The sequence below is a fragment of the Ambystoma mexicanum genome, chromosome 9 (genome assembly GCF_040938575.1).
Source record: "Ambystoma mexicanum isolate Mex_15411 chromosome 9, UKY_AmexF1_1, whole genome shotgun sequence".
Taxonomy (NCBI): domain Eukaryota; kingdom Metazoa; phylum Chordata; class Amphibia; order Caudata; family Ambystomatidae; genus Ambystoma; species Ambystoma mexicanum.
In genome coordinates, this window is record NC_090931.1 from 866,794,922 (window position 1) to 866,822,574 (window position 27,653).

At 44.3% G+C, this 27,653-nt stretch overlaps 1 protein-coding gene across 4 annotated transcripts in view; it reads left to right on the forward strand.

Moving 5' to 3' along the window:
- Positions 1-27,653, forward strand: part of UBE2F (ubiquitin conjugating enzyme E2 F (putative)) — a 1,548,845-nt gene that overhangs the window by 127,564 nt on the left and 1,393,628 nt on the right. For all 4 annotated transcript variants that reach the window (XR_011274699.1, XM_069615950.1, XM_069615951.1 and 1 more), the window contains exon 3: positions 3,394-3,526. Coding sequence is in view for 3 of the 4 variants with exons in the window: in XM_069615950.1 (XP_069472051.1) it covers positions 3,409-3,526 (118 nt within the window). In the remaining variant the exon portion in view is untranslated. The remainder of the gene's footprint in view (positions 1-3,393; positions 3,527-27,653) is intronic.

The window sequence follows — 27,653 nt, forward strand, 5'->3', positions numbered from 1 at the left end:
TGTGGTGCTAGCTAAGCTCATGGGCCCCCCTTTCGAACCCATGCATAAAAGTAGTCTCAAACACCTGACTTATAAAACGGCCTTCTTAGTAGCCATTACCTCTATAAGAAGGGTCAGTGAAATTCAGGCTCTGTCAGTGCAGGATCCTTTCTTTACTATCCACAAAGACAAACTGGTTTTACGCACACACCCTAGGTTCTCACCTAAATTTATATCAAAGTTCCATGTAAACCAGTCCATCGAGCTTCCGGCTTTCTTCCAGAACCCGCAAAACTCGGCTGAGGTGAAACTACACACCCTAGATGTGCGTAGGGCGGTCCTCTACTATGTAAATAAAACCAGACCGCTAAGGAAAACAGATCAACTGTTTGTCTCCGTAGCTACAGGCAGAGAGGGAGATCGCGTCTCTAAAGGCGCTATCTCGAAGTGGATTATCAACTGTATACAGCTGTGTTACTCTCTTTCTGAAAAAACTCTGCCTTTTACGCCAAGGGCCCACTCTACTAGAGGCATTGGGGCCACTCTGGCTTTCATTGCAAATGTTCCCCTCGACACCATTTGCAAAGCAGCTACTTGGAGCTCTATTCACACTTTTACTCAGCATTACTGCATTGACACTCATTCCAAGACAGATACACAAGTGGGACAAGCGGTTCTAAGACACCTGTTTGCTCATGACCCTTCTCACATCCCACCTCCTTCTGGTACTGCTCGCTAATCTATGCACAGCATGTGATCTAAGCAGATTCCACAAGCCTCAGAAGGGATACATTACTCACCGTAATCGTATTTCTGATGCTTGTATCTGCTTAGATTCACATGCGACCCACCCTTCCTCCCCTCCGAGAGAAGGCGCATGATTGCTTGTAGTCTTACCTTTCTGTCTATCTGCTTGGATTATCTGTACTCCCGCTACTCCTCATGCTTCCTCATGTCAGAAAAAATACAATCTGAGGATCCTAGACGCGTGGGGGATCTTGGGTACAGTGGATGTCACACTAGGGATAGTATTACTGGCACGCCTGTGTCGACGCCCATTTTCGAGTTTCGAAAAACAAACTGTAATACTCCGCAGCTTCCACTAGATGTCGGCCTATGCACAGCATGTGAATCTAAGCAGATACAAGCATCAGAAATACGATTACGGTGAGTAATGTATCATATATATATATATATATATATATATATATATATATATATATATATATATATATATATATATATATATATATATATATATATATACCGATGGGTATTCCTAACATGAGATTAAACAAAGGAATACTGAGGTCACAATCACTTATGTTCTTTCCATATAGAGAGACACAATGCAAGTAGAAAAGAATTGTCTATATCCAGTAGGCAAAACATAATCAACAATTGAAAAAACAACCAAACATGATGCAATCCCAATTTTATTCAAAGGAATAATTGCAAAATAGAGAGAGACAAAACAGTGAAACACGAAAGATTTTTTAACAACATACGCAAGATGACATATCAATGAATGTGTTTAAATTAGTGAAACTTTGGAAGAATACCATGTCATATGAATAAGATTAGATTAATAACAAACATGCATTTCTGCGTTTTTGGAGGCAAACGACCTCCCTAAGATGGTGGTACAATCGTGAGAATGAAACAATGAAGGAGCGGTGATGACATTGCAACAGCCAAACGTCACGTGATCAAAATAGTGGGGTCACATGGCACTAGCGTCATAGATATAACCGCTACAAGAAACAGCACTGGCTGTTTAACAGTACGTTTGACTGAATGCAAACGCGAACATGGAGGGAGCAAAAGCATGCATAAGGAAATCAAGTAAGTTCAAAACCACTATATTCGGGGAAGTCCGGCAAAAATGTTGAGACATAGAATATGATGCGGGCATTAACCACATGGGGAAAGTGGAGAGTTTTTTTTTTTTTAAACAAGAATACGCCGATAGGGTCTATATGTTTTAAACAATTGGATGATAATATACCTCTAACAAACCAGACAGTGGTGAAAAACGATGTGGGAATAAGAAATATAAACAAGTAGTCATAACTTTGTTGTTGATAACACTGCTATAGAAGTAAAATTCTTTTTGAAAAAACTGTTACAGCACCTTCGTTAGATAAAGACAGGAAAAGAGTCCAGTTAACAGTGAAAGCAACTAACGTGCAGGCTGAATATAAGAAATGGTATATAACACAGCCCTTGAAAAACAGGCCCATACAATGTAAATAAATGGATAAACGATATACAAACCGATGTGCACAATGAGAAAATTAAGACATGTAAGACTGATTGTCTACCACAGGTAATCCCACCAGCCTCTCATTGCACACAAGAAATCGCACATGCAAAAGAGGAAAAAGCTCAACCCTCCCCTTTTTTAGTGTGTCGTTTTTAAATTGAGTTGTATGTTTTTGTATAATAGTGTTTGGGAGACGACCCCCAAGGGGTTCTTGTGAATTATTCGCTATCATTCAAGAAATATCTTTGTCCAGAAGACGGCCAAAGACGTGTCAAGAAAAGACACTAGGGATAGCGTCAAATGTATTTGTCAAACGCCGAAACATATATAGACAATCCAATTTGGTTTTGAAATAAAAAACCTTAGATAAATGGAGACCATAATAAAGGTCCCTTCAAAACAAAGACTTTTCATGACTCTGGTAGAACAGAATGATATAGTGAAATTCTATACTATTCAAATCTGCACATTTCTTTTGGAGGACTTTTAGACAGCCAACTTAAGTCTTCAAAAGTATTGTCACATACTAACCCCCCACTTTTTTGCGACAAGTATTTCTACAAAATGGTTGTAAATTTGTCTTGTGTAAATGTGTCTGTAGAAAAAGATACATGAATAATCTTAATCGTTTTTATGCTGTTGTATAAAAAAAAAATGAATACAATTTTTAGTATTTTAAATATGAGAGAACATCTATACTGAGGGTAATGATAAGGTGAAAAGGTGGTGCACTTACCGAAATCAGCCGGATAAAGAGAGTGGTAATCGTTCTCACTATTTCATTGTCTTACTTTCTAGATTAACCTAGGAACTGCAAAGACATTTGGATGTTATTCTGATAAAATGCGTATTTAGGCTTTCAGATCCCTCTCATTTTTCTGTTGTATGTCTAGTTAAAACGTGTTAGCTGGAAAAATGTGAGGAACATTTATCTGTCTGTGCAGTTTGCAATACTGTTTAATTTTCCCTGGCCCAAACCCCCCTGTACTTTCTTTCTGATTTCAACCTCAATTTTCTGAAATTGAAAGTTGGGAAAAAGGGCTTGGGTGATGACACTTGCATGTGTGACTAGGTATAGGTTTCAACTGACTGGGGCCCTATATGAATGGCCATGACTAATCGACGGGTCTCTCTTGTTTATGTTTCAGGTTAAGGACGAAGTAATGCTAACGCTAGCTAGCAAACTTAAACGGGAAGATGGTGTCAAGGGAAATCGGGCATCCAACCCAGCTTCTGATTCTACTCGCAGAGTGTCTGTTAGAGATAAACTTCTTGTGAAAGGTACTGAGTCATTACTTATTAGTCACAGAACTGTAAAATTATGCAGAGCGATATTGAAAATGTGGGAAGGCTTTTTTTCAATTTTGTTTTGAGTTTAGTAGTTCATAAAGCCATTTAAAACCTTTCATAGATTCATGCTATAGTAGTGGTCAAAAACACTTGGAGCTACTTGGCTCCTGTCTGTATCCTTAACTTAAAACTAACTGCTACCAGGAGCTACATTTGACTCCTCAGGCCAACTGGTGCTTTTCAAACACAGGGATCATCGAGAGGGTGGAGGGCACAGATTGGTTGTCTCCTGTAGTCCTACTGACAAAGAGCAATGGCAAGCTGCATCTGTGTGTTGACTTGAGACACTTGAACAAAAACACCCTGATAGAACGTGATCCTCTGCCAGTTAGCTTTGAGGTGTTGCCCACTCTGGGGGGAGTTAGGTTTTTACCGTCAGTGATCTTTCAACAGCCTTTCACAGCTTTCAACTCTACGGAAGGAACTTTGAAGTTCTGTAGAATACCGTTCGGCTTAGCTTCGACTGTGGCAATATTCCAGCGCATCATGGAAAAAGTAATGGAAAATGTGAACAATATTGTTATATTTCAGGATGATGTGTTGATTCATGCAAACTCTAGTGGGGAGCATGACAAGGTGTTAAGAGAGGTTTTGGGGAAGATGAGTGAGCCCAAAGTGTAAACTTGGTGTGGATAGTGTGCAGTTCCTTGGTCACCGGATTTCTGCTGAGGGGGGTTTGTCCCAAACATAGCTTGGTGGAGGCTATTAGCCGTGCTCTGGAACCTAGGGACAATGACCAGTTAAGGTCATTCCTGTGTTTGGCTGAATTTTATCATAAGTGTGTGCTCAATTTCGCTGTTATTTTTTTTAATTGTTTTTTATTCTTATTGGTTTGTATAAAACCTTTAAAAAAACAGAAAAGAAAAGTCAACAAAAAACTAAGGAAAAGAAAGCATTAAACATTTCCATTCGATATTATCCTTCCCGAGGTTCAGTTATACCATAGTCTTTACAGCTTTTCAGCATCGCAGCTGTTCATGTCCAACATTTTTTTTTTCATCATTCAGGAAATGTGTTAAACATCTTTTGCCACCAATCTTTTGTGCTTAATTATGGTTGTTCTGAGAGGGGTGCTCCCAAATGCCTTGTTCTTACTGAGCGCAGTCCCCGGCAATGTAGAACAAGATGTTTCATTGTGTCTACTTCCAAAAAGCAAAGTCTGCATGCTCAGTTAAGATCCGCATATTTTGCCCAGACTAGCAGCCTCTTTAGTTTGAAAGGCATTCAGTCTGAATCGTATATACAATGATCTTTGTCTATGTTCTGGAAAAAGATCCACATAGTCTTGTAGTTTTCCATAGTTCCTTGCTTCACATGGAACATCTTTCATAAATCTACAACAATTACTCTGTTCTTCTGTTTGAGTCCAGTCCTGTTGCCACATTTTGTTTTACTAAGTTTGGGTTTTCATGGAGCATGTCTATGTTGACATCATATTCTTTTAAAATCTCTTCACAACACTTATTCCAGCTTGCTAGTAAAGTATCTGTATCATTAGCCTCTTGGACATGGAACATTTCAAACTGGGGAATGTTTGCCTTTACTTTGGTCTTACGATACAATGACACCAAGTTCCAACATATTCTTATGTTAATAGAGATTAAAGATAATTCATATTTTAGGCATGCGGTTGACGTGCCCTTTGGCAGTTGCAGTACTTTGGTCCAGAATGTATTTTCCAAAGTTGCCCACAAGTCATGAGGGCATCAAAATGCATTTTCTGCATCATAAATAAGTACCAGTACTACTTTCTGCTTATAAAAGATCAGTACGGGCCTTAAGGAGACTTTCCCATATTTTTGATTTAGAGCATAGGCTTGAGAGGCAAATTGTCTGCATTTGCTTTTAACAGTTTCAACCCAAGGACTATCGTTTACACTCGCACTGAGTTGCATTCCAAGGTACCTTGAACTAGAGGCTATGTTCAGGGTTTCCTTTCCCAAAGTCCAATCACATATTTTGCCATTGATCTTACCTGTGGTTCTTAGATCACGCAAGATCATAATTTCACACTTTTCGTTGTTTATTTGTAGGCCATTCTTCCTTTAAATATTCTTCCACTGCAACTAGCTTTCTTTGCAGGCCTATTGGTGTTAAATCCAACAATATCAGATCATCGGCATATAGTAACCAACTGATGTGGGTCTCATTGATTTTCGGTGGAAAGGAATGAACACCATCTATAGCCTCACCAATGTCAGATAGAAATAAGGCAAAGATGACAGCAGACAAGGTCCATCCTTGTTTCACACCCCTGAATGTATCTATTTGGGCTGAAAGAGTTCCACTTTGGTCTAAACTGATCTTGATATTAGTGTCAGTGTGCACTTCTTGTATTACTGCTAATAGGCTTGGTGGACAATCCAACACTAACGAACGGGTATGAAAAGTCAATGAGTGCCAGGTACACCTTCGTCTTAGTTCTCAAAGCCTCCATTTTGAGTAAATTCAGAATCAGGAGGTTCAAAGAGCATCCGGCACCTTTCACAAACCCGGCTTGTCTCACGTCGACATGATTTGATCGTATCGCCCAGTCTCTAAGCTTCCTTTGTAAGAGAGTTGTGTAGATCTTTCCTAATGCGTCCAATAAAGCTATCAGACGATAGTCTTTCGTATTCGCTCTATTCCCCTTTTTGAAAATCGGTACGATTATTGCACTTTTCCACGACTTAGGGGTACAGCATTGTGCAGCAATTCTCTTGATTAAGGTATGACAGATTTTAGTCCATAGATCCATAGTTCGGGGTTTTGCTTAATTATATAATTTGAAAGACTGTCGGACCCTGGTGCCCTCGAGGTACTTGCTTTATTGATCACATTTGAGATATCATCTTTGGAAAAGTGAAGGTCCCAACCGAGTAACACATGCAAGATAAGTTTATAGTTTTCACCTTTCTGGCTGTATACTTCACTGAAAGATGCGAAATCCAGTCAGCTTCAGTTACCAGATTGACTTGAATAGCTATCTGGGGGCTTGTTCGTTATTTATAGTGTGCCAAAACTCGGCTGGATTTTTATTTTTCAGTTGACTCATGAATTCTGCATCTTTTTGCATCATAGGTGCTTGTGGGCTTTAAGCCACTTTTTATACTTTTGCTTGGCAGCTTCTTTTGTTTCTTTGAAGGCTGTTATGTCTGCACATGGGCAATTTAAAATTTCTCTACGCATCTGCCTTTTTCTCTTTAGAATTTCCAGATCAAATTTGTGTCTAGGAGCAAAGCCTCGATGTTTTAGGCCCTGCTTTTTTCCACAAACTGAGACAGTAAATGCTGATATTCCAGTGTCACTCCCTCTTTGCAGTATCAAGTTACAATTTGGGTGACGGCATGTTCATTTAGTTTTAGTCTACCTCTATTTGGTTCGACTTCAACCGAGTGGATCCACTTAGAGGTGCCCAGTCCATCAAACGTTAACTCCATTTTGACCATTTCATGATCACTATGTACCATTGGGACCACTTGCATGCTTTGAACTCGAGTATGTATGCCTTCAGATACACATATATAATAAATGGTGGACTTCCGATCGCCTCTTCTCCACGTCGAAGCAGATGGTATATCTCCTGGCCTCTTTCCATTCAACATAAAGAGCTTTCTTTGCTCCATTTCAATACACCACTCTTCTGTACGTTTATTATTTAGGAGCGTATTTCTGCAGTTCTTTTGCTGTTTGTTTATGTAGTCAATATTGAAATCACCACATAGGATGAAGTTAGGCCAATTTATTTCCTCATACATCTCGTCTAAGATTGAGGTGACTTGGTCTATAAATGCTCTCGTACTAGCATCTTGATTCCAATACAAGTTCACGATCTTCAAGGAATCGGACATATCCAGTTTGTCACCAGACTTATTAAGGGTGGTGATCTGAATAAACGGTGCCGGATTCTTAGTTTCCACAATCCTCTGTCCTGTATCCTTTTTAATCCACGTTCCAGCCATAGGTCAACCTTTATGCTTCTTTAAAGCCGGGTTAAGTGCAACTTCGTATCCTTCCACGTTTGGACATTCGCACAACCACACTTCCTGTAAGCAGGCAAATTCAAAGCCATTCAGCCAATTAGTATGGAACAGGTTCAGAAATCCCCTTGTATTCCAGGATGCAAAAGAATATACGGGCGAATCCTCCACAATCTGGCATTCATTTTTTTCCGTTTTGAGTTCAAAGACTCAGACAACCAGTACCAATCGTTTGTGTTTTTCGATTTTTCTGGAAAATCAGCAACTTCATTAATGATTCTGTCCTCACTTGTTACACCTTCTATGGTGATTCTGATTTGGTCTCTGCAATGAGTTGATGTTTTTAGTTCGTCTCTGGTGTTTTTGAGGGATTCTTTCTGCTGATCGCTTATTCGGGTCTCAACTTTTCGGATAACAGAGCCTTCAGTTTTCTTGTGTTTAGGAACTTGAGAGCTCATCATTGAGCTTATTGCATTCATATCATTCTCATTGTGCTCCGACTCCGACATGGGGTTTCTGGGCTTTTGTGTGCAAGGTAATCCACTTACTTCTTTTGAGGATGAGATTGATTTCTCAGTGTCCCTGAATATCTTAAAACCCAGATACATGAGCATGGGAACAGCTTCCATAATTGTGTCATCAATGATTTTAGATTGTATGTGCAGCACCACCTTATCATTTCTGTTTTCTTGTATGAACTCCACGACTTTCAAGTCGTCAGATGTGATCAATCTCTGACACTGCACAAGATGGAATAATTTCATGACGTTGTTCCGATTCAGAATGAGATTGTCAATATTATCCACTCGTTCAATTATGATTTTGTGCAACATAATTTGCTTACTTCCATGATTTGCATCCTTTCTAGCTATATAGCCAGCTCTTTTCATATACTTGAGGTCCGTTGTTACAGAACTGATTTGACCAACTTGGTCGCTCTTATCCATTTTGTGTCCTTTGTCATCCGTGCTGCTTTAGCCTTTATTTCGCTATTAAAGGAGACACCTTTCGTCTTTGTTTTCGTGTACGATTGTGTTCACATCCGAGTTTTCACGGGCTAACTGCCCCTATTTCTCGTTTAGGGTGATAAAGGTCGGACTAAGCACTCTTTCAGGTTCCAGGTTGGGAGTTATCACTGGGCATACAATAGTACCTATTCTTGCTTGTTTTATGGGCTTCCGCCCGGTCACAATGTTGTTGCTTTCACATATTTTGCTGTTCTCAGAGCAATCTTCTGCATTTAACTGTATAGTAATGTTGGTCTCTGTTTCAATTTTTTTGCTTGCAGGTATAGTTTCATCATCCTCAATGTCATCATAAGTTAACGTGTTCAAAAGGTCAACAGATGTATCATCAATACATATTGACTCAACTTCGGGCTCCTTGGCGTTAAGTTCTTCCTTTTTTTTTTATTATTTGGATTACATGTAACAGTAAATGGAGAGATGAAAAGCAAAGATTTTATGTTCCGAAGGAATTTTCTGGCGCCATTTCCTCAGCGCATTTTTTTCACAGTTTGATTTTTGGGTTTCTTGGTGGAAACTTGCAACCTTCATTTCACTTCAGGTATGTCCACAGTTACTCCCTTGCTCCCTTTGAATTTCGAGTGGATTGTGTCCTCCAACGTATTCCTTATCTTTGATGTTATTCCATCCAGCGAAGCTGCTTCGGAAAAATGTTTTCGGCACAGGGCGCAGTGCATCGATGTCATCGGGTCGATGGTCTCTCAAAGGCCTCCGTCGTGGGTGACGTCATCGGGTGTATAAGTACCATGCGCGGTGCCCGTTGGCTTCAGTTCTGTTTTTCCGCAGTGTACGTTGCTTCGGAGAATCGGCGTGCCTCGAGTTCTGTGAAGAAAAGATAAATAAACGAAATATGTCTTCGTCATGGATGCCGACCACGACCCTGAAATCGGGTTTCAAGAAATGTAAATCGTGCGGCTCAAAAATGTCGATTACCGATCCGCACCGAGAGTTTTTAATTTGCCTTGGAGAGGGCCGCGACATGGAAGCCTGCATGAAGTGTCAATCGATGACGGGGAAAGCCTTACGAGAGAGGAGGGGAAAACTGCAGGTAGGTCGTAAATCCGATCGAAAAGCCTCTAGCGTTGAGTCGAGGTCCCGTGAGGAGAAATCTCCTCGACGCGAAGGGCATCGGTCGGGGTCCCAAAGCGATTCCCATCGCTCATCGTCTTTGACAAAAAAATCGAAGAAACAAAGCCATAGATCCCCCTCCACTTCGTCTTCGGACGAATCCACAAAAATTATGAAATGTCCCACAAAACATTCATCATCCGAAGAATGGGAAGTTTTTAGGATGAAAATGTTGGAGGTTTTTGACAAAGCGAAGCCTCGGTCCGTGCCTTCCTCGGAAGCCGGCCGGGAGCGCCATCGCTCCGACACTCGCGCGCCCTCGAGCCCAGGTGATCGAAAGAGGAAGGCTAGAGAACCTTCTAGGACGTCGAGCGAAAAAAGCTGGTCGAGTCGACCGATCGAGGTCACCGACACCGTCCGAGACCGAACACACCTCGAAGGGCAAGTCCTCGAAGGGTGCCTCAACGCCATCGAAGTCGACGCCGTCGAATTCGAATAGTACGTCGAAGTTATCGACGCCTTTGTCGACATCGACGCCGAAACTTCCAGCTCGACAAGATGAGCTAGGAAGAGAGAAAGAAAAGGCAAAAGCACCTGGGTTGCTTTTAGGACCCAGTAGCACTCCTCCTATACCACCCCCAGAGAAGTTGTTTAAGCCTTTACCTAGGAAGGAGTTCTTCAAATCCTTGACCTCAATTTTTGAGGAACAAGAAAGATCTGATGAAGAAAATGTTCCCTTTGGCCTTGATTTTGGTACTCCAAATGTTCCTGAATGCCTGATTTCAGAGGAAAGCAGGATGAAGGATTTGGTGGAATCATTACACAATGCAAGTGGTATTGATACGTCCCCAGAGAACGAATTTGGTAGACCAGAGCCAGGTGAACATGCTAATCCATCATATCGTCAGTTAATGACTAAGGTTGCAGATTATTTGGGCTGGGCCAGGCCTACAGCCCATTTTGTCCAAGATGATCTTACAGACATATTGGACCATGGTCCTACTGAAGACCCAATTCTACCTGTCCATGTGGCCTTACAAAATAGGGTGGCCAAAAATTGGGAGATGCCAGATTCTATTCCTCCAGTGAATAAATCCCTTACCTCAAAATACCGCCCTGCCAGTAGCGACCCCAGCCATCTAAGCATCCCTCTCCAGAAACTTTAGTTATACAGGCAGCCGCAGCTTCAAACAAACTTGCGTACCCGTCTATCCCTCCAGACAGGGACGATAAGCGTGTGGATGGCTGGGCAAGGAAGGTATTTTCAGCCGGGAGCATGGCATTAAAATCAGCCAACTCCACCTGTGACTTGGCAAAGTTTTCGTACACTCTTTGGGAATGTATTGCAATGGCGGCGGAGCACATACCAGAAGGGGAAGAAAGGGAAGGATTCCTAGATGGAAAGGAAGCTATGCAGGAATCCCTTGAATCTGGTTTGGACACTGATGATTGCGTAGATTTGCATGGTTAAGGAAGTCGGGTTTTGCACCGGACGTGCAGAACCGTCTTCTGAACATGTCCTTTGACGGGTCTCACCTTTTTGGCAGCAAGGCTGATGAGAGCCTTGAGAGGTTGCAGACCTCAAAGGCCGCTGCCAAATCGTTGGGAGCTGCTATCAGGCAACCTCAGTCCTTTCGTGCGACAAATCAATCTTGGAGGGGACGATCCTATCGTTACTACACCTCATATGGAAAGGCGAGAGGAATGGCCATTCAAAGGGGCCAAAGAAAGGCAACTCGCGGTGGACGAGCAAGACGTGCGAAGCCAGCTCCAGCTACAGACTCTTTTCCATCAGCGACTGCAGCAACCGCCACAAAACCACTTTGAGGACTTGCATCACAAGACACCTGTAGGAGGCAGGCTGTCGCAACATCTGCAAGAATGGCGAGCCATTACTTCAGATGTTTGGGCCTTAGAAATAATAGCCCAAGGTTACTGCCTTCCTTTTCTAACGCAACCTCAAAGCAATCCACCAGGGAGACATTCGTTGAAGTCTTCGAATCCGCTCCTACAGCAGGAAGTTCTAACCCTGCTGGAGAAAGGTGCTATAGAACCAGTACCTGCAGCGGAAATGAACAAGCGATGGTACTCCCCGTATTTTTTGATCCCCAAAAAGGATGGAGGATTGAGACCCATCTTGGACTTAAGAAACTTGAACAAGTTCCTCAGGAAGGACAAGTTCAAGATGGTCACTCTTTCTCAGATCCAGGACTGGTTGGAGTCATTGGACCTCCAGGATGCTTATTTTCATGTGCCGATTCATCTCAAGCACAGAAAATACCTGAGGTTCATTATTTGGCGACTCACACTATCAGTTTTGAGTCCTGCCATTCGGATTGACCTCCGCCGAGGTAGTTAATGGTAGTGGTAGCAGCGCACCTCAGGAGAGGGGGGGGATTAATGTCTACCCCTACCTGGACGATTGGTTGATCAGGGCGCGTTCTGCCAAACAACCACTGGATCATCTGAAAGTCACCTGCCACTTCCTCCACAAACTGGGCTTCTCCCTCCATTTCAAGAAGTCGCAAATGACACCTTCCCAACAGCTTCAGTACATAGGAGCTATATTAGACACATCCTTGGGAAAGAGCTTGCCTCCCAAGTCGAGGGCTCAAGACATTCTCCAGATGGTTTACAAATTCAAAAATGCCCAAAATCTCCAGGCTTACGACTTTTCAAGGTTGCTCGGTCTCATGGCATCCTGCATCTTCCTGGTGCCAGAGGCACGCTTGAGGATGAGATCCCTTCAGTGGGTGTTAAAGACTCAATGGTCACAGTTCTCAGGTCAAATTACGGATCTTCTCCAGATTCCGGACAAGGTTCGACAGGACCTTCTATGGTGGACTTGTACAGAGAACATCCTAAAAGGGGAACCTTTTTGGCAACCATGGCCGAAGATCACAGTAGTGACGGACGCCTCACTCAAGGGGTGGGGAGCTCACGCCAACGATCTGACAATCAGCGGTCGTTGGTCTCCATCGGAGTCCAAACTGCACATCAATCTTTTGGAGCTGAGAGCAATCAGACTAGCGCTGAAGGCTTTCCTGCCATCTGTCAGAGGGAAGAATGTCCTGATAATGACGGACAACATAGTGGCCATGCATTATCTAAACAAAATAGGAGGTGTAGGGTCACTACCTCTGTGCAGAGAGGCAATGCAACTCTGGTATTGGGCAATTCAAGAAGGAATCTCTTTAACGGCAGTTCACCTAGTCGGGGAAGAGAATATGACGGCAGATGCTCTGAGCAGGCAGAGCACGGTGTCCCACGAATGGGAACTGGCTCAGGAAGTCATTCTAGAGATCTTCGCCCTTTGGGGAACCCCTCAGGTAGACTTATTTGCGACCAGTACCAACTGAAAGTGCAAAAAGTATTGCTCAAGGGAATGTCCCCCGAGAGGAGCCCTAGGGGACGCGTTCGTGGTGGAGTGGAATTTCCCACTACTGTATGCGTTCCCTCTGATTCCCGTCATTCCTCAGGTCATCAGGAGGTTGAGACGGTTCGGGAGCCGCATGATCCTAATTGCCCCGGATTGGGCCAGGAGAACGTGGTACCCGGACCTTCTAGACATGTCCATCTGTCCTCCAGTACGTCTTCCTCAGAGAGAGAACCTTCTCTCTCAAATGGAAGGTCAGGTTCTCCACCCAGAGGTCAAAACGCTCAACCTTCATGCTTGTATCTGAAAGGCTGAGATACAGGGATTGGAACCTTCCAGCTGACGTTATGGAGGTGTTGCTTTCAGCAAGAAGGCAGCGACAAAGTCTCTATACCGTTGCCGCTGGAAAATGTTTTGCAACTGGTGCAGTGAAAAGAATGTCGATCCTTTTCTATGTTCTATCCCAGAAGTACTATCTTTCCTTCTGACCTTATCGCGCATAGATGTCTGAATATTGGAACAATAAAAGGTTACCTTGCGGCGCTTTCCACCTTCAAACGCTCGTCGGAAGAATGCTCCTACTTCAAAATAACTTTGATAATACAATTCTTAAAAGGACTCAATGTGTTTCCTCATCACCCATTTCAAGTACCGATTTGGGATCTCAATTTGTATGTGGTCCTTTTGAACCGCTGCACACGTGCCCATTGAGATTGCTAACATGGAAAACTGCTTTTCCAGTTGCCTTAACACCTGCAAGAACAGTGAGCGAATTGCAGGCACTGTCTTCTGGGCCACCCTATGCTGTGTTCCATAAGGACAGAGTTCTTTTGAAGGTCAAACCCTCTTTTTTTACCAAAAGTGGTATCTGAGTTTCACTTAAATCAAAAAAGTGTGTTACAGACTTTCTATCCTCCACCCCATCCTATTAAGGAGGAGGAAAGACTCCACAGGTTGGATCCAAAAAGAGCTTTAAGCTTTTATATCTCTAGGCTATCTAGGCTTAGATTGGATAACCAACTGTTTATTGGCTACACTGGAAAAAGATTGGGTCAATCAGTAACAAAACAGACCATATCACGTTGGATTGTCCTTTGCATTTCAGAATGCTACAGACTGGCGGGGAAAGACCCACCAGAAGGTTTAAGGGCTCATTCCACCAGGGGCATCGCTTCGTCTACAGCCCTGCAAAGAGGTGTTCCTATAAAGTCCATTTGTGAAGCAGCGACTTGGTCATCGCTGCATACTTTTTCAAAATTCTACAACCTAGATGCTTCCCAATCTAAGGAGTAAAATTTTGGCAGAGCAGTTCTATACTCGGCCATCTAAAAAAAAAGAAAAAAAAAAAAAGAAATTATAATAATAATCTAATCCCTCCTCCATAAGGATTGTCCTTACTGCTTTGGGAGTCTATCAAAGATGAGGAATACGTTGGAGGACACAATCCACTCGAAGAACAAGTTATTTACCAACTGGTAACGTTCTTTCGATTGGATGTTCCTCCAACGTATTCCTCATCGCCCTCCCAACCTACCCCTCTGTAGATTTTTCCCGGGCTATTGCCACTCCAACTCTCGCAAGGCAAAGTACCTGTCTACCGACACAGTCTGCATAGTGTAAATCAATAACAAAAGAGGGGGAAAAACAGAACGGAGGCCAACGGGCGCCGCGCGTGCTACTTATACACCCGATGACGTCACCCTCGACAGAGGCCTTCGAGGGATCATCGACTCGACGACATCGACGCACGGCGCCCTCTGCCGAAAAAAAAATTCCAAAGTAGCTGAGCTGGATGGAATAACATCAAAGATGGGGAATACGTTGGAGGAACATCCAATCGAAAGAACGTTACCAGTTGGTAAGTAACTTGTTCATTTGGAAGATTCCAACCTCCCCTTTCTCAATCTCGATCACCTCATCAGGTGTCTTGAGTGAGGGTCCTCCACAAGAGTTGATGTCTCTTGATGTCGACAGTATTGGCATGTTTTGTAGCGCAGGATTTTCTTTTCCCAAGCTTTGTTTAAAGACAGTGTTAAGAGGTTTCCATCTCAAGGCTACTAGGCAGTGTTGTCATTTTAGTTTGCACATTAGATTTTCCTTCATTCAGGCTTTGTTTCGGTGCGTTGTTAGAGTAGCTTTCTATTTCGTCACCGTTTGGCGATGTTATCGTTACACTGCCGTTTTTTACTTCTGCTAGATCTCTTTTTTTCATTTTGCCCAGTGACGACCTTCTCGTCTTTTGTCTTACCCCTGTGTAGTTCTTCTTTTTTCTCTGTTCTCGGGCACATATTTGGGCTTACTTGTTTATCTAGCCCAGTACTCTCACCTGTTACATTTTGGTTTGGGGCGTATAGTCTCTGGGGCCCGAGTGTCTCCCCGTTGTTAGCTAGGCAAGAATTGAGCACTGTGTCTAGACTGCACGCACTACTTGCTTTTCGTTTCTCATATTTGAAAAGGGCCAAAGCCTCTTTGGTCACTTCCGCAAACAGTTTCTTTTCCACACTGTCATTTCTTTTCTGTTCTGTCAAGATGTTTAGAGAAACTTCAATCTTTTTATTAAGTGAGCTTGCGCACCATTGAAATCATTATTCTCCTCTTCAATTTTTAATAGTTTAGACTTCATTAGTGCTACCAGTGTGGTCAAGTTCTTGATATTGTCATTAATATTCTCATATAGTTTAATAAATGGCACAATGGAGATCGACATTGATGTGCATTATTAATGTTTGTAAATCATGTGGTAGTAAGTCTCCACTCTGTGCATCTTTTACTCTCTCACTCTGGGCTTGGTGCTTCAGAAGTTGATATCTCAGATGAAGACTCTTCGCTTTCAGGCAGCTCTTTTTCTTTTCTCATTGCCTGTGCACTGCGTTCAATCCCATGCCCAGTGCCACTCAAACTTTTATTGTTCCTAGACTGAGAGCAGTCGAGTTTAGGTGACAGACTGCTCTCGATTCCTCTTCACTTCAGTGTTCCGTTCACCCACGTATCGGCCATGGTGTTAACAGGTAAGCTTGCTTTTTCAGTATTGCAACTATCTTTTTCTGAATGCGGTTTAGATTGAATTTTGAAATTACGTTTTCTGTTTAAGTGTGTGAGATCATGTAGCAGTTTGTTTACCACCTCTAATGAGTTACGTCTATTGTCCCTTCCCCTTTCAAGGATCTGTTTTGACACTTGTGTGGGTGCTTGTGTGTCGGTGAAAGTACCAATTTGGTCAGTTTGTCCACTATTGAGACTAGATATGAAAGTGATTGGGGAGCCGAAAACTTTGTCGGCTTCATCCACTACATCCACTACAACACTTGATTTGTTTAAAGTATCTGTAGTGTACTCTGCATCCACATTCACATCAAGTTCCTTGTCATTTGGCTTTTCACGCCATCTACTGCTTTCATCCTCCGCAGTTCCCAGGTTCTGCATGCAGGGGACAACATTGGTATCAGCGTTTATGGCATCCGATGTTTTTTTTATTAAGGACGTCTTTTTCCTTTGATGCGATTTCCCCAGCTTTCTTGTGTGCGTTGTGAGCACGCCCTGCCAACACTCGCAGCCTGGGGATCTTCGCTGACATTACATGTTCAGTTTCTAAGTTGGCAGCTGATTTACTATGCACAATATTCGTGCTCACATTAGCAGGAGGCCATACAAAGTGTTCACAACGGTTAGAAGCTGCCACAGTGTTAACTGGCTTTCGTAGCAGCAACGACGGTCGCGTTACATTCACTTACGCTTGTCCCTTTATTTGCTTCTGATGCACATAGTCCATAGCTACTGCATGACAAGTATTGACTTACTTGTTGTTGTAGGGGCAGCAGGTCTGCCCTTTGGGTTCCGTCTGTCATCAGGAGCCCCCGCTTTCGTTGCGCTCGTGTTCTCAAGAGCGCTGACTTCTCCTGCGCATTCTCACTCAGGAAACAATATTGCTCCCCACCTCCTCTCCCTGCACAGACTCCATAGACTTCGCTTGACTCTGCGACCACTCTGCGGTGCGCGTCAGTCTTTAAGGAGTCAACGCCCAGATTAGTGGAAAGGAAGAAAATACTCCGGATACAGCAGCTCACTGCTCTCACTCCACAGACTTGGTGTTCGTGGGAAAGTGACGGTGAAGGTGGATGCGGGGAGTCTGGACTGGAGGAGGGGGGAGGAGCTGATGCTGAATCGGTTGAGGATAGGGCATGCAGGACTGAATGATTGTCTGTTTCAAGTGGGGAAGCATGAGTCGAGGGATTGTGCGGTGTGTGGGGTGCCTGAGACTGTGGGACATTTTCTGCTTAGGTGTGAGAGACATGTTGAGGAGAGAGAATTGATGAGGGTTCGATTGTCTGCGCTGGGTGTGGCTGAGCTGAGTGGGAAGATTTTGCTGGGAGGTGACGGGGAGAGAGGCAGGAGGAGGAATAGTGTGATGTTGGATTTTGTGAGGCAAACGGGGCGGTGGGAGGAGTTGAGTTTATGTAAGCTAAGTATTGATTGGTGGGTCTGGTGCACATCATCCTTTAGGACGGGGAAGCGCCTGCGTGGGTCCGCCCATGCATCCGATAATTAAGCAGAAGAAGAAGAAGAAGACTCTACTTGACTCCGCGCTGTTATTTCAACACCCCAGAGGTCTCTACTCAAGAAGGGTATGACGTATCACTGGTCTGAGGAGTGCAGGATGCTTTTGAGAATATCAAGGAATGAATTGTACATGCCCCCTTGTTAGGAAAACTCTGTAGTGGTAGCAAAACGTACTTGATGGTGGATACCAGTCTTTTGGGATTGGGGGCGTCATTGACGCAGAGTGATAGGAAGGAACAGCACGTGGAGGCGTTCGCTTCTAGACCTATGGGAGGAGCTGAGATGAACTACTCAGTGGTCGAGAGGGAGGCTCTCGCCGTGTTGGGCGATTCTCCATTTTAAGTACTTTTTGTGGGGTCAGCGGTTCACAGTGAGGACAGACCACAGACCCCTTCTGCAGATGTCAGGGGGGTGATGCCATGGTTCACCAAGGATCTCGAAGTGGCTGCTGGGATTGCAGTGTTAATTATTTCCAGGTGTGTTATTTACCAGGAGTAAAAAACATAGTGGTGGATTGCTTGTCTTGTTTGCCTGCGGAGGCTGTCGGTGGTGTGGAGGAAAGGTCCTTAGAGGAGAGGTGGTGACCAGTGTGGAGCACTAAGCTCTGAGTGAGAAAGAGTGGGAACTTTCAGGGAGTGAGGACGAGGTTCTGAGGTTGGTTGTGAAGTGGATGGTGGTAGGATGGCCCAGCAGAAATATTTTGGAGAGGAGGTTTGAGCTGTACTTAAAGGATTAGTTGTCAGTTTTGCAGGTGGCAGGGAGCTCAGGAGGCGGGTCAGATTGGTTTCTCTTTGTGGGTATCAGAGAAAGGTTGGTGGAGATTGCCCATCAGGGACATTTGGGGGCAAATTGTATGAAGAGACTGTCCAGCCAAAGTTACTGGTTGCCAATGATGGACAGTTGTGGAAAGGAAGGTGGGGAATTGCAGTTAGTGCTTGTCAAGTCACAACAGTAAGGTGGTTCGGGAGACACTGCTTGTGCCTGTCCTTGTTCTAGTTCAGCCATGGCAAAATGTTGTGGTTAATGTAACTGGTCCCATTCAAAGTTTGGGAAGTGGGTTCACATTCTTTTTTGTTATGGTAGATTACCATTCCAAGTGGATTGAGTGAAAGGGGGTGAGAGATGCCACCACTGTGATGCTGGTTAAGTTATTTGACAAGGTATTTTTTCCGGGAGGGCTTTCCCACAGAAATTGTCATTGACAATGGTATTACATTTTGTTCTGAAGTTCTGAAAGGTTCTTGGGGCAATACTCAATTGTGCATAGGTGCGTTATAAATGCCCTATCATATCATGGCGAACCATGCTATGTCATCCCATGGCATATGGGTTGGTTGAGCGTGTGAATAGATTTCTTAAAGGACTGCAATTGGCAATTAAGTCTGGGTTACCATGGCATATGATTTTTAAGCAGATGGTGTGGAGTTACTATATTACACCCTACTTGTTGACAAAGGTGTCTACGTTGGTTTCTCTGAATTGTCACCAACCGGGCAACAAGTTGTGTCCAGGGTGGATGGGTTTGGCCTGTACTGTGCTGGATGACCAGGAGGAGACTATGAGAGTAGTTGAGGAAGGTCAGGCTCATATAAGAGTGTTTGACAAGAACCATAGGGTCAAGTCCTAAGACTGGGCGGTTGGTGATTTGGTGCTGATCAAGAATTCCAGGTTTGGCCTCGGATGTTTGGAAAGAAAGTTTTTGGGTCCCAAGATGATCTCGGCCGTGAGGGATAGTGTTTTGTTGTGGTGGAAGGCAGGGGAAGTGTGGTTGAAAGGTAGACTAGTAGTGTTCAGGAGTGGCTCTGACTAAGTGGCGGGGGGGGGGTCTGGTTGAAGGTGTGGCTATGGAGAGGGTTGTTGGACTTCGTCAAAGGACCAGGACAAGTGAGAGGGCAAGGAGTGTCCCAACCGCTATAAGGATTTTCTGTGGGAGCAGTGCTAACCTGTTTTGCCATTTCCAACAAACCTGTATTGCCATTGCCAGTTTTTGTTTGCTTTCACCGGGTTGTTTTTCGCCTTTTCCACTGGTGGTTGGGTTGTCCCCTATTTATTTTCTCTCATCCGCCCCGTTTTTCTCTTACCTTTCTCGTTTCCTTTTTTGACCCATCTCACTCCTTGATCCCATCAGTAAAATATTTGGCAAACTGATTCCCGTAAGGATCTTGAAATGAGTTGACGGCACTGCAATTTAATCTCCGGTCTAGGGTTGCTTGAGGATGAAAGTGGAGACTGTGAGGACTTCGACCATCTGCACACATTTTCCAAACTCACCGCACAGCAGAAAAATAGTCATGTACTCTGGGAGGACACAGCTTAGCAGTGCCACCCTCCCCTGTCATGTGTAGCGGACAGCTGTGGGTACATCTAAAGCCTTTGGCCATTGGCAGACTGATTAGAATTTCAGGGCCCTGTGGATTTGCATCTCCATTGTGAAACCTTGCTGATGGCAGCGAATACTGAAGAATGTTAATTAACAAGCCTCAGGGAAGGCCTGGGTGCAGGAAGTGACAATGGAGACCAGACACTGTTTTGTAATGCAATGTGTTAACTTGGTACTAACACCGCTCCTTGGTATGAAAGGGCAGTGAATGTCCTGCCTGGAGCCACTCCTTTCAGAGCAGAGAAGTATGTGAATTGTAGGAGATGAAAGTCTGTTGGCAACCCCCTACTTCAAAGGAGGCCCATGTTGTGATCAAGTGCCGCGTAGGGCTCAGTTGATTAGGGAGACACTTTGATGTACAGCAGACAGGAAGATGGGTGGGACTTAGAAGTATATGTTGTCATCCTTCCCTTGTCTGTTGTCAAGCGCCCCGTTTCTGACCTGAAGCATCACTGAAGATTGTTGGTGGGGAGCCAGGATTGGTTCATTAGGGTGGGCTTAGCTTACACCAATCGCTGGGGCCCATTTGGCTTTAAAAGAGGGCTAAACCCTCACTGATCAGATCATCTGAAGACTTCGCAAGGAGTATTAAGGAGGACTTATTTGGACCCGAGCTAAAGGTACAGTTTAACTTAGATCTTCACTGCACAGTGAAGGAAGGCCAGGAGTTCCAAGAGGGAAACAAGATCCCTCCCCTAAACATCTCCCAGGGAACAGAGGGAGATATTGGACTTGGAGGACCTGTCCAGCAGCTCCAGAACCGGTACCAAGCCAGCACACAGCGTGCCCTGCTGGTTTCTGACAGCAAACTTCTTAGGCGGGAAGTGCTGGACAGTCTCTGGACAAAGGACAAGGCCGTTGCCTGCTAACACCCTCCTGAGCTTTGGCCCGTCCGCCTTGAAAGGACACAAGCCCTGCGAAGAAGCTGAGGAGTGCCACACAAGCATCATCCAGCGTCCATCTTTTTAAGGACAATTTTGAGACCGTCGAGTGCCCGAACTGCATCCGGCTGCACCGCTGACTGTTGTCTTGCCGCAGTCACCAGAGCCGTCCGACGCCTCGACCAGCATTCCAGATCCACCAACCAGCACAGAGATGACGATTCTTGTCTCTGAGCCGCTGCGCCGGACAGTCTGCAGACATCTGTTCAGCCTCTCTTGCCGAACTGCCTGCCGCCTGGTAACCGCAGCTGTCTCCCACCACTAACTCTGTCTCAAGGGCTGAGACGCGCCCTGGAACCGCCTCGACGCTGTAGAGCACCAAGAGCTTCTTCAGCACAAGGTACATTGTTGTTCTGCACCCTCTGGTCCTTCTCTAACGTTGAACAGTAAGACTGATTGTTTTACCAACTGCCTTCCTGTTAGTATTGAGAGTGCATTCCTTTCCTTTGTGAAACTGTCTGTCCTCTGTTTTCCTTTACAGTGTGGGTTGTAATTGTAGTGTGCTAGAACTGTCTGTTGTAGTCATAATAAAGTAGATATTTGTATACAACCTTAACTGTCCCTTTTATCATTGGGTAATAATTGTTTTTTCGTTGTGTTGCAACTAACCAACGATCCACGACCTTGCAGAGATAAGCCTGCTGTTTCGTCCACTTTACCAAAATTGGACAAGGGGGTTTTATAATTTGTACTAGAGGTGTGGGGTTGATTGATGGTTTACGGATATTCATCCCTGGACCACTGTTGCCCCGGAATTTGATTGGTCAGAGTCAATTGAGTAGAGCCTAAGACTTCTCCTTTTGTAGGTGAAATATATTCGATCTAAAGGCACAAACTATTTGGGGTTTGTTCACTGGAGGGTAGCCGTTGATTCACTTGACAAATATGTTATGGGCCAGACTCTCCAAACAAGGGATGGGCCCCATCTCGTTTCTTATTCAGGCTCTGCACGAGAACGCTAAATCGTGGATGAAGCTTCAGTGCAAAGTGGAATTGACGCTGAGAGTTTCATATTGAAAATTGTCAGACAAGGCTGTGTCCTCGTCCAAATTTTGTTTACTTTATTGATCAATGGTTTGGACTTGTCAGCAAGGGGTAGGAGCCGATTTTCCTCCTGTCTCTTCCCAGAGTGGGAACCGTTGCCGTTCCTGTTCTTCTGTTTGCCGATGACGCAGTGCTGCTGGCTGGCTGCCTGAGAATGGTCCGATTTAAAATGCTAAGCAGTTGCAGCTAGCGGCACCATCAAATTCATAAGATAGCTGTAGCTGGTGGTCCTCTGGAGGTGTAGTAGATTTGTATCAAAATCTCAGTGTTCAGTTCGCCTCCTTGTGCTCGTGACCCAAGCTTGAGAAAAGAGGCTCAACTTTAAATGTGAGCTTCAGCTGTAATTTTGGGACTATTCCGACTCCTCCAATTGAGTACATGCAGCCACTGCACACTGGCACTCTAAATTCAAGTGAATTGTGGGTTACATTTACATGAATCGTCCCGAATAGCTGAAAACCTCAACTACGGAGCTTCGGAGGTTCCTGCTTCCTCATCAACCATTCTGGTAAAGGAGGAGCTGGTTTGAAGGAGATAATCAAGGAGGGCTTTCTGATCAGTCTGCAGGAAATGAGACAGATGGGCGTGTTATTCTTGCCTTATTTCAGGCATATGGGAAGCCGGTTAACCTCCCTTTGCCTTAAGCTCTTGTGAGTCACCCAGTTCAGTTGTAAACGTAGACTTAAAGATCAGTAAGGCAACCTATTGGCAGTGGGTGGCTACAGTTTGGCGTTACTTTACTTTTAGACTAGAATTGTGTTACGATCTGAGGTGTCAGGAAGGACTGGAGCCAAATTTAGATGACCCTGAGCTACAAACCTCCTATCTCAAATTTCCCCTTGGAAGCTTGCATTTAAATATGTTCACGGTTCAGGCGTCTTCCACGAGCGTCTATGCTCTTCTGGCTCGGGACAGGAGCGTGTGGTACACTTTCTGTTCCTTTATTGGCACTATTGTCCACTCACACGCACCTTGCTCTGCCCCTTGTGAGGAAGCCAAAAATTAGGCGTCTGTAGTAGGCAATTGCGTGTCTGTTTTGACTACAAGTTTTGCTGTTTCCATTTCTTTCTGAAAGGCTTGTAGGGAGTGGACATATCTGTTCTTCCAATGAGATGCCTAGCCTGTGTAGCAGTGTAGCAGGAACGTAATGGCAGTTGTACGTATGGGACAATACCCATTTTTAATACATGCATGTTTTTATTTGTAGTAATGGCTCTGAACTGAACAAAAAATACTGTGTTCTGGGGGTTGGAGTTACAATCGCATAATATTTTAACCAGTAGAAACCGACAGGGAGGTGCTGCATTCTGAGGGTCTTACTAGTAAAAAAGATTGTGTGAGGCGATAGACGTGCTGCCTGCTGGGAGTTGGAGTCATCCTCACACGGCACGTAACCTAGAGAAGGCAGCCTTGCTAATTAAGAGAAATGCTACATTCTGGTAAGTGGAGTCACCCTCTCACAATGCCGAACACCGATAGAAAGATTGTGCGCACTAAGATAAAGTCAGCATTTTGTGAGTTGAACGCGAAATAGTGGCCCCATGCGGTATTTTAGAAACGTACGAAAAGCACTGAAGCATCCAAATGAGGTGAGAGAAAGATATTTGATGGCTGCATTCTGGCATACCTAGTACATTAACGCACCGAAGCATTGAAAATACATTGAGAAAGACAATGTCTGATACAAGCAATATGCTGCATTTTGCGAGTTGAGGTAAAGCATCCCACAATGTTGGCTTCCGGGAGGTGGAGACTCGGTGGGGGATGGGGAGGGGGGTAGATAAATGCTGCATCACGGGCATTGGTGTAAACAGCTTCAGAGTTTTACAACCATGTGACCGAGACTGTATGGACATGCTAACGAATGATGATCGATATAACGACTTTGGTTATCTTTTGACTTCTTCATGACGAATTTGCATTTAACCCTCAATATATACGGACTGTGCTGGTCTTGACCAGACTTGAAATTATTCCTGAATGGATATGAGCCTCTTTTTGCAAAAACAGTTTGGGAGTGAACCGCGAAATCAGTACGTTATTTTACAGCTACTTGCTAAGTATTTTAAAAAAGACCCCTGCCTCATGCACGACCAACATTTTACAATATTATGCTATATAGTTTTGCTTGTAGCCCTCCTTAACTCTCCCCTTGCGAAGGTTTCAGAGAAGGGCAGGCGCATTCTTATTGGAAGATCACTCAAAATGAACTACCCTCTCCTTTCGAACCACAGTAATCAAATAAAATGGTGGGCGAAAACATGGGGTGTAATTTCAAATATCTTGGAGCAATTAAAGATCTTTGACAAACTGAACTAGAATGAGTTCTACATGGTGGGAGTAGAACAACCTAGAGCCATACGTCTGTTTTGAAAATGATTCCAAGTGCCATAATGAACTGCCAAACTCTTAAAAGAATGGGAAAGTCATTTTCAGGAACAGTTATGTTTGTTGATTAAGCATGCCAAGCTAACAGATGATGTGTTCTTAAATGAAATTGCCATATTCAGATTTAGAAATTAAGTTGGAAGAAGGCACAGAACCAGTGAAAATTCTTGGAAGAAATTACAGCTAATCTGGACAAGCTACGGTTGTGGCAAAGGAAAAGTTCAAAGGATATAAAACTGATAATGCCGCAAGTCGAGCAGAAAATATAATCACTTACATAGAGAAGACAATACCCCACCCCCGTTTAATAATATCCAAAGACTTTAGACATTAAGTCCACTAGTGAAGATGATTAACATTGTCCCATTACTTAAAAAAATACAGAAGGGATTGTTTAGTCTAAATCTCGGTCCTGTACAGATGGAGAGAGCTAGAGACAAATACTCAAGACCCCCGTGGGTGCTTGCTTGAGAGAATACCCTCATAGATGAGAAGACGCTCCCTGTGTGCATTGTGGCAGAACAGAAGTAGGACTCCGACTCTGGGACATCATGTTAGTGGATTTTTATTATATTCTTTTACAATTAGACGGACCTCTTGGCCAGCTTCAAAGAAAATAAACTAAAATAATGAAAATTAACTCAAAGTGCCAAGTTCCCTATTCTAAAACTCAAATTTATAAAGAAAATATATTCTTGTCAGTATGAATCAAGACTAAGTCCCTAGCCCAAATCCTATACTAGCCTACCACATTTATAGAAAAAGAACACATAAATATAAAGGGTTTAACAACTAAAAGATGCTGAACTGCTGCGTCTGTTACAGCTTTTTTCCCTTCGATATAAAGTTCTTCAGGTGCCACTCTAATGGCAAAATGTTGCAAATAAAATGTTACTTGAGGTATTTCAGTCTCTCTTTCTGCTGACACCTCGGGGTGCCGTTTTCACTCATTTACATCACTCCGGAGTGGTCATGTTCCCGTCCAGGGATTCACACACACTTTCACTCCACTCGGGGGCGGGGTGGGGCTTCTTATGTTTCTCTCTTTCATCCCTGTCACTCTCTCCCTCCTCACGCCTCCTTTCTGGGGGTATCTTCGCTCTCTTAGGTTAAGAAAGGGAATGAGACTCTTACGTGACTCCTTCAAACTGGACTCGCCCTTTCTTGGAGTAGTCCGGCTGCCCACAGCCCATTCTTCACTGAGGAGTTTTAGGTTGCCTAGCTCCTTCCACAAGCTAGTACGGCTTGCCTTTCTTCCAGTTCCTCTGCGATCCTGGATCTGAGGGTTGTGGGTTCTTCTCCCACTCTGTGTGCAGCTGGGATCTCTCAGGTTTCTCTCTTCAGCATAGCCGGGTAGCCACCAGGCACAATACAGCCTTCCTTCCAGTGTTTCAGGCTTCTTCTCCACTGCTTTACCTTAACCACAGAACCAGTCCCCAACTGAGACAACGTGCAATTGAACTGGCTCTCCTTTTAGTCTGTCCTTTCTCCCCTTAACCATCTACTGATTTGGCTGAACTGTCTGGCTTCACCATTGGTGTAAATAGTGCTTACATCATATCCTCCCAGGGTAGGTCATCCCCTATTTGTCGGTTCGAATAACAGTTGGATCATTTAGGAGTTCCAATTACTACTCTCCTATATAAAAGCTCTGCTCCAGTTTATATGGTTTGCTTCTCCTGGGTAGATGGTAGGTATAGCTATTTGTGTCACTCTTGCTTTCTGGAAAAAGGTTTTATTTTATTTCCCCATGCCTTTGTGTTGATGTAGATATTATTGAATACATTTAGATTAAATATACCCAGTCATTAATGGGAATTGAACCCGGATCTTCTACATGGGAGGGATCAGTTCTACCACTGTACAATTTCAGCGTTGTTACTATTCAATGGAGTCGGAGGCTGAAGTCTTTTTCATGCAGCTGGGAAGTTTTTTTCCTCTATCCATGATGGCGGCATGTATCGCTGCATGTTGCCAGCTTGAACAGCCACTCCTCTCCCTTCGCCACCACCGGTATTCAGCGATATATTACCTATGAGTCGAGGAAAAGCATCGACTCGCCACAGCATGTGCAAGGTAAGACACCCCCGCCTCCCACATCTAAGAAGACCCCAGATTTGTGTGTATGCAGGAGTGATGACCTATACCCACACAGGTGTACATGTGATGATCCCACACGCCCGTACAGTTGCTTGAGTGATGGCCCCTACACCCCTTGCATGGGTGCATGCAAGATGACCCTGAGTTCTCCTGGCACGTGCTTGATATTCCCGTTTTCCCTCTAGCACAAGTGCATGTGAGCTCCTCTCTGGCACAAGTGCATGTGAGGATCCCCCTCCCCAATCAGCGCCCCATGAACCTATACCCCAATGGGCCAAGCACACCCCCCCCACATGCACGCGTTACCCCCCCATGACGAGCGAGCACTCGAGACACACCGCTCCCCCGCCGCACATGTCAGATACCCACAAGTGAGCATCCCTCTGTTAGGGAGAATTCTCTCTTAAGGCTGAATTTCCTAACCTAGTGAGTCCTCCAGCAGCTTTGCTGGATTTCTGGAGTTTGTTTTTTTTCTCCTGCCAAGAGTGAGACTCTTTTTTTCCCACTCTTGGACATGATTTATGGTGTTCCTTTGACTGTTAATGTGTTTTATGGGCTATGGGGTCCTTTACTCCATAGGGTCTCATGTGTTTTTACTATGTGTGTTACACAGCACCCTCTGTGCAGTAACACAGGGGTGTCATAGTGACACCCCACCATAGACTCCATACCCTGGGACTGACTACTGTCTCCCAGGGCATGTAAAGTCACCATTGGCTTTACTAGTCCCAAATTATTTACAGAAACCAGTACAAACCATCATATTGTGGACATATTGGTCGGGGCAATTCGATTGCCCCGGGGTCTGTTAGTCGAGGGGGCACGTCTCCGTCCCCCCTGATCGAGTTTTGGCTGGTGGCAGTGGAAACTACTTTTTATATTCGACCGCAAATATTTCCCTATGGGATTTTCGCATTGTTCGAGGCTACCAACTTTAATTATTTAATTCTCATAGCCTCGAACATACCGCTGGTTTATTTAATTAATATTAATTCGCCGGTTGGTATTTTTTGCCAGGACTCGATTCTAAAATGGCGTTTATGTTCTCTTCTGTGACTCCAACCCAAGTCGAGCCCTTTGTTCCACTTTTTGGCGGGCTTCTCCACAGAAGCCTCCAAAAGTGGTGCCACTCTGTCTGGGTACCACAGGGGGCGTGGGAGGGGGTTTAGGCACCCTGGACTGAGTTACCTTGGTAACTCAAGTCGCACTCTTGCGTGATT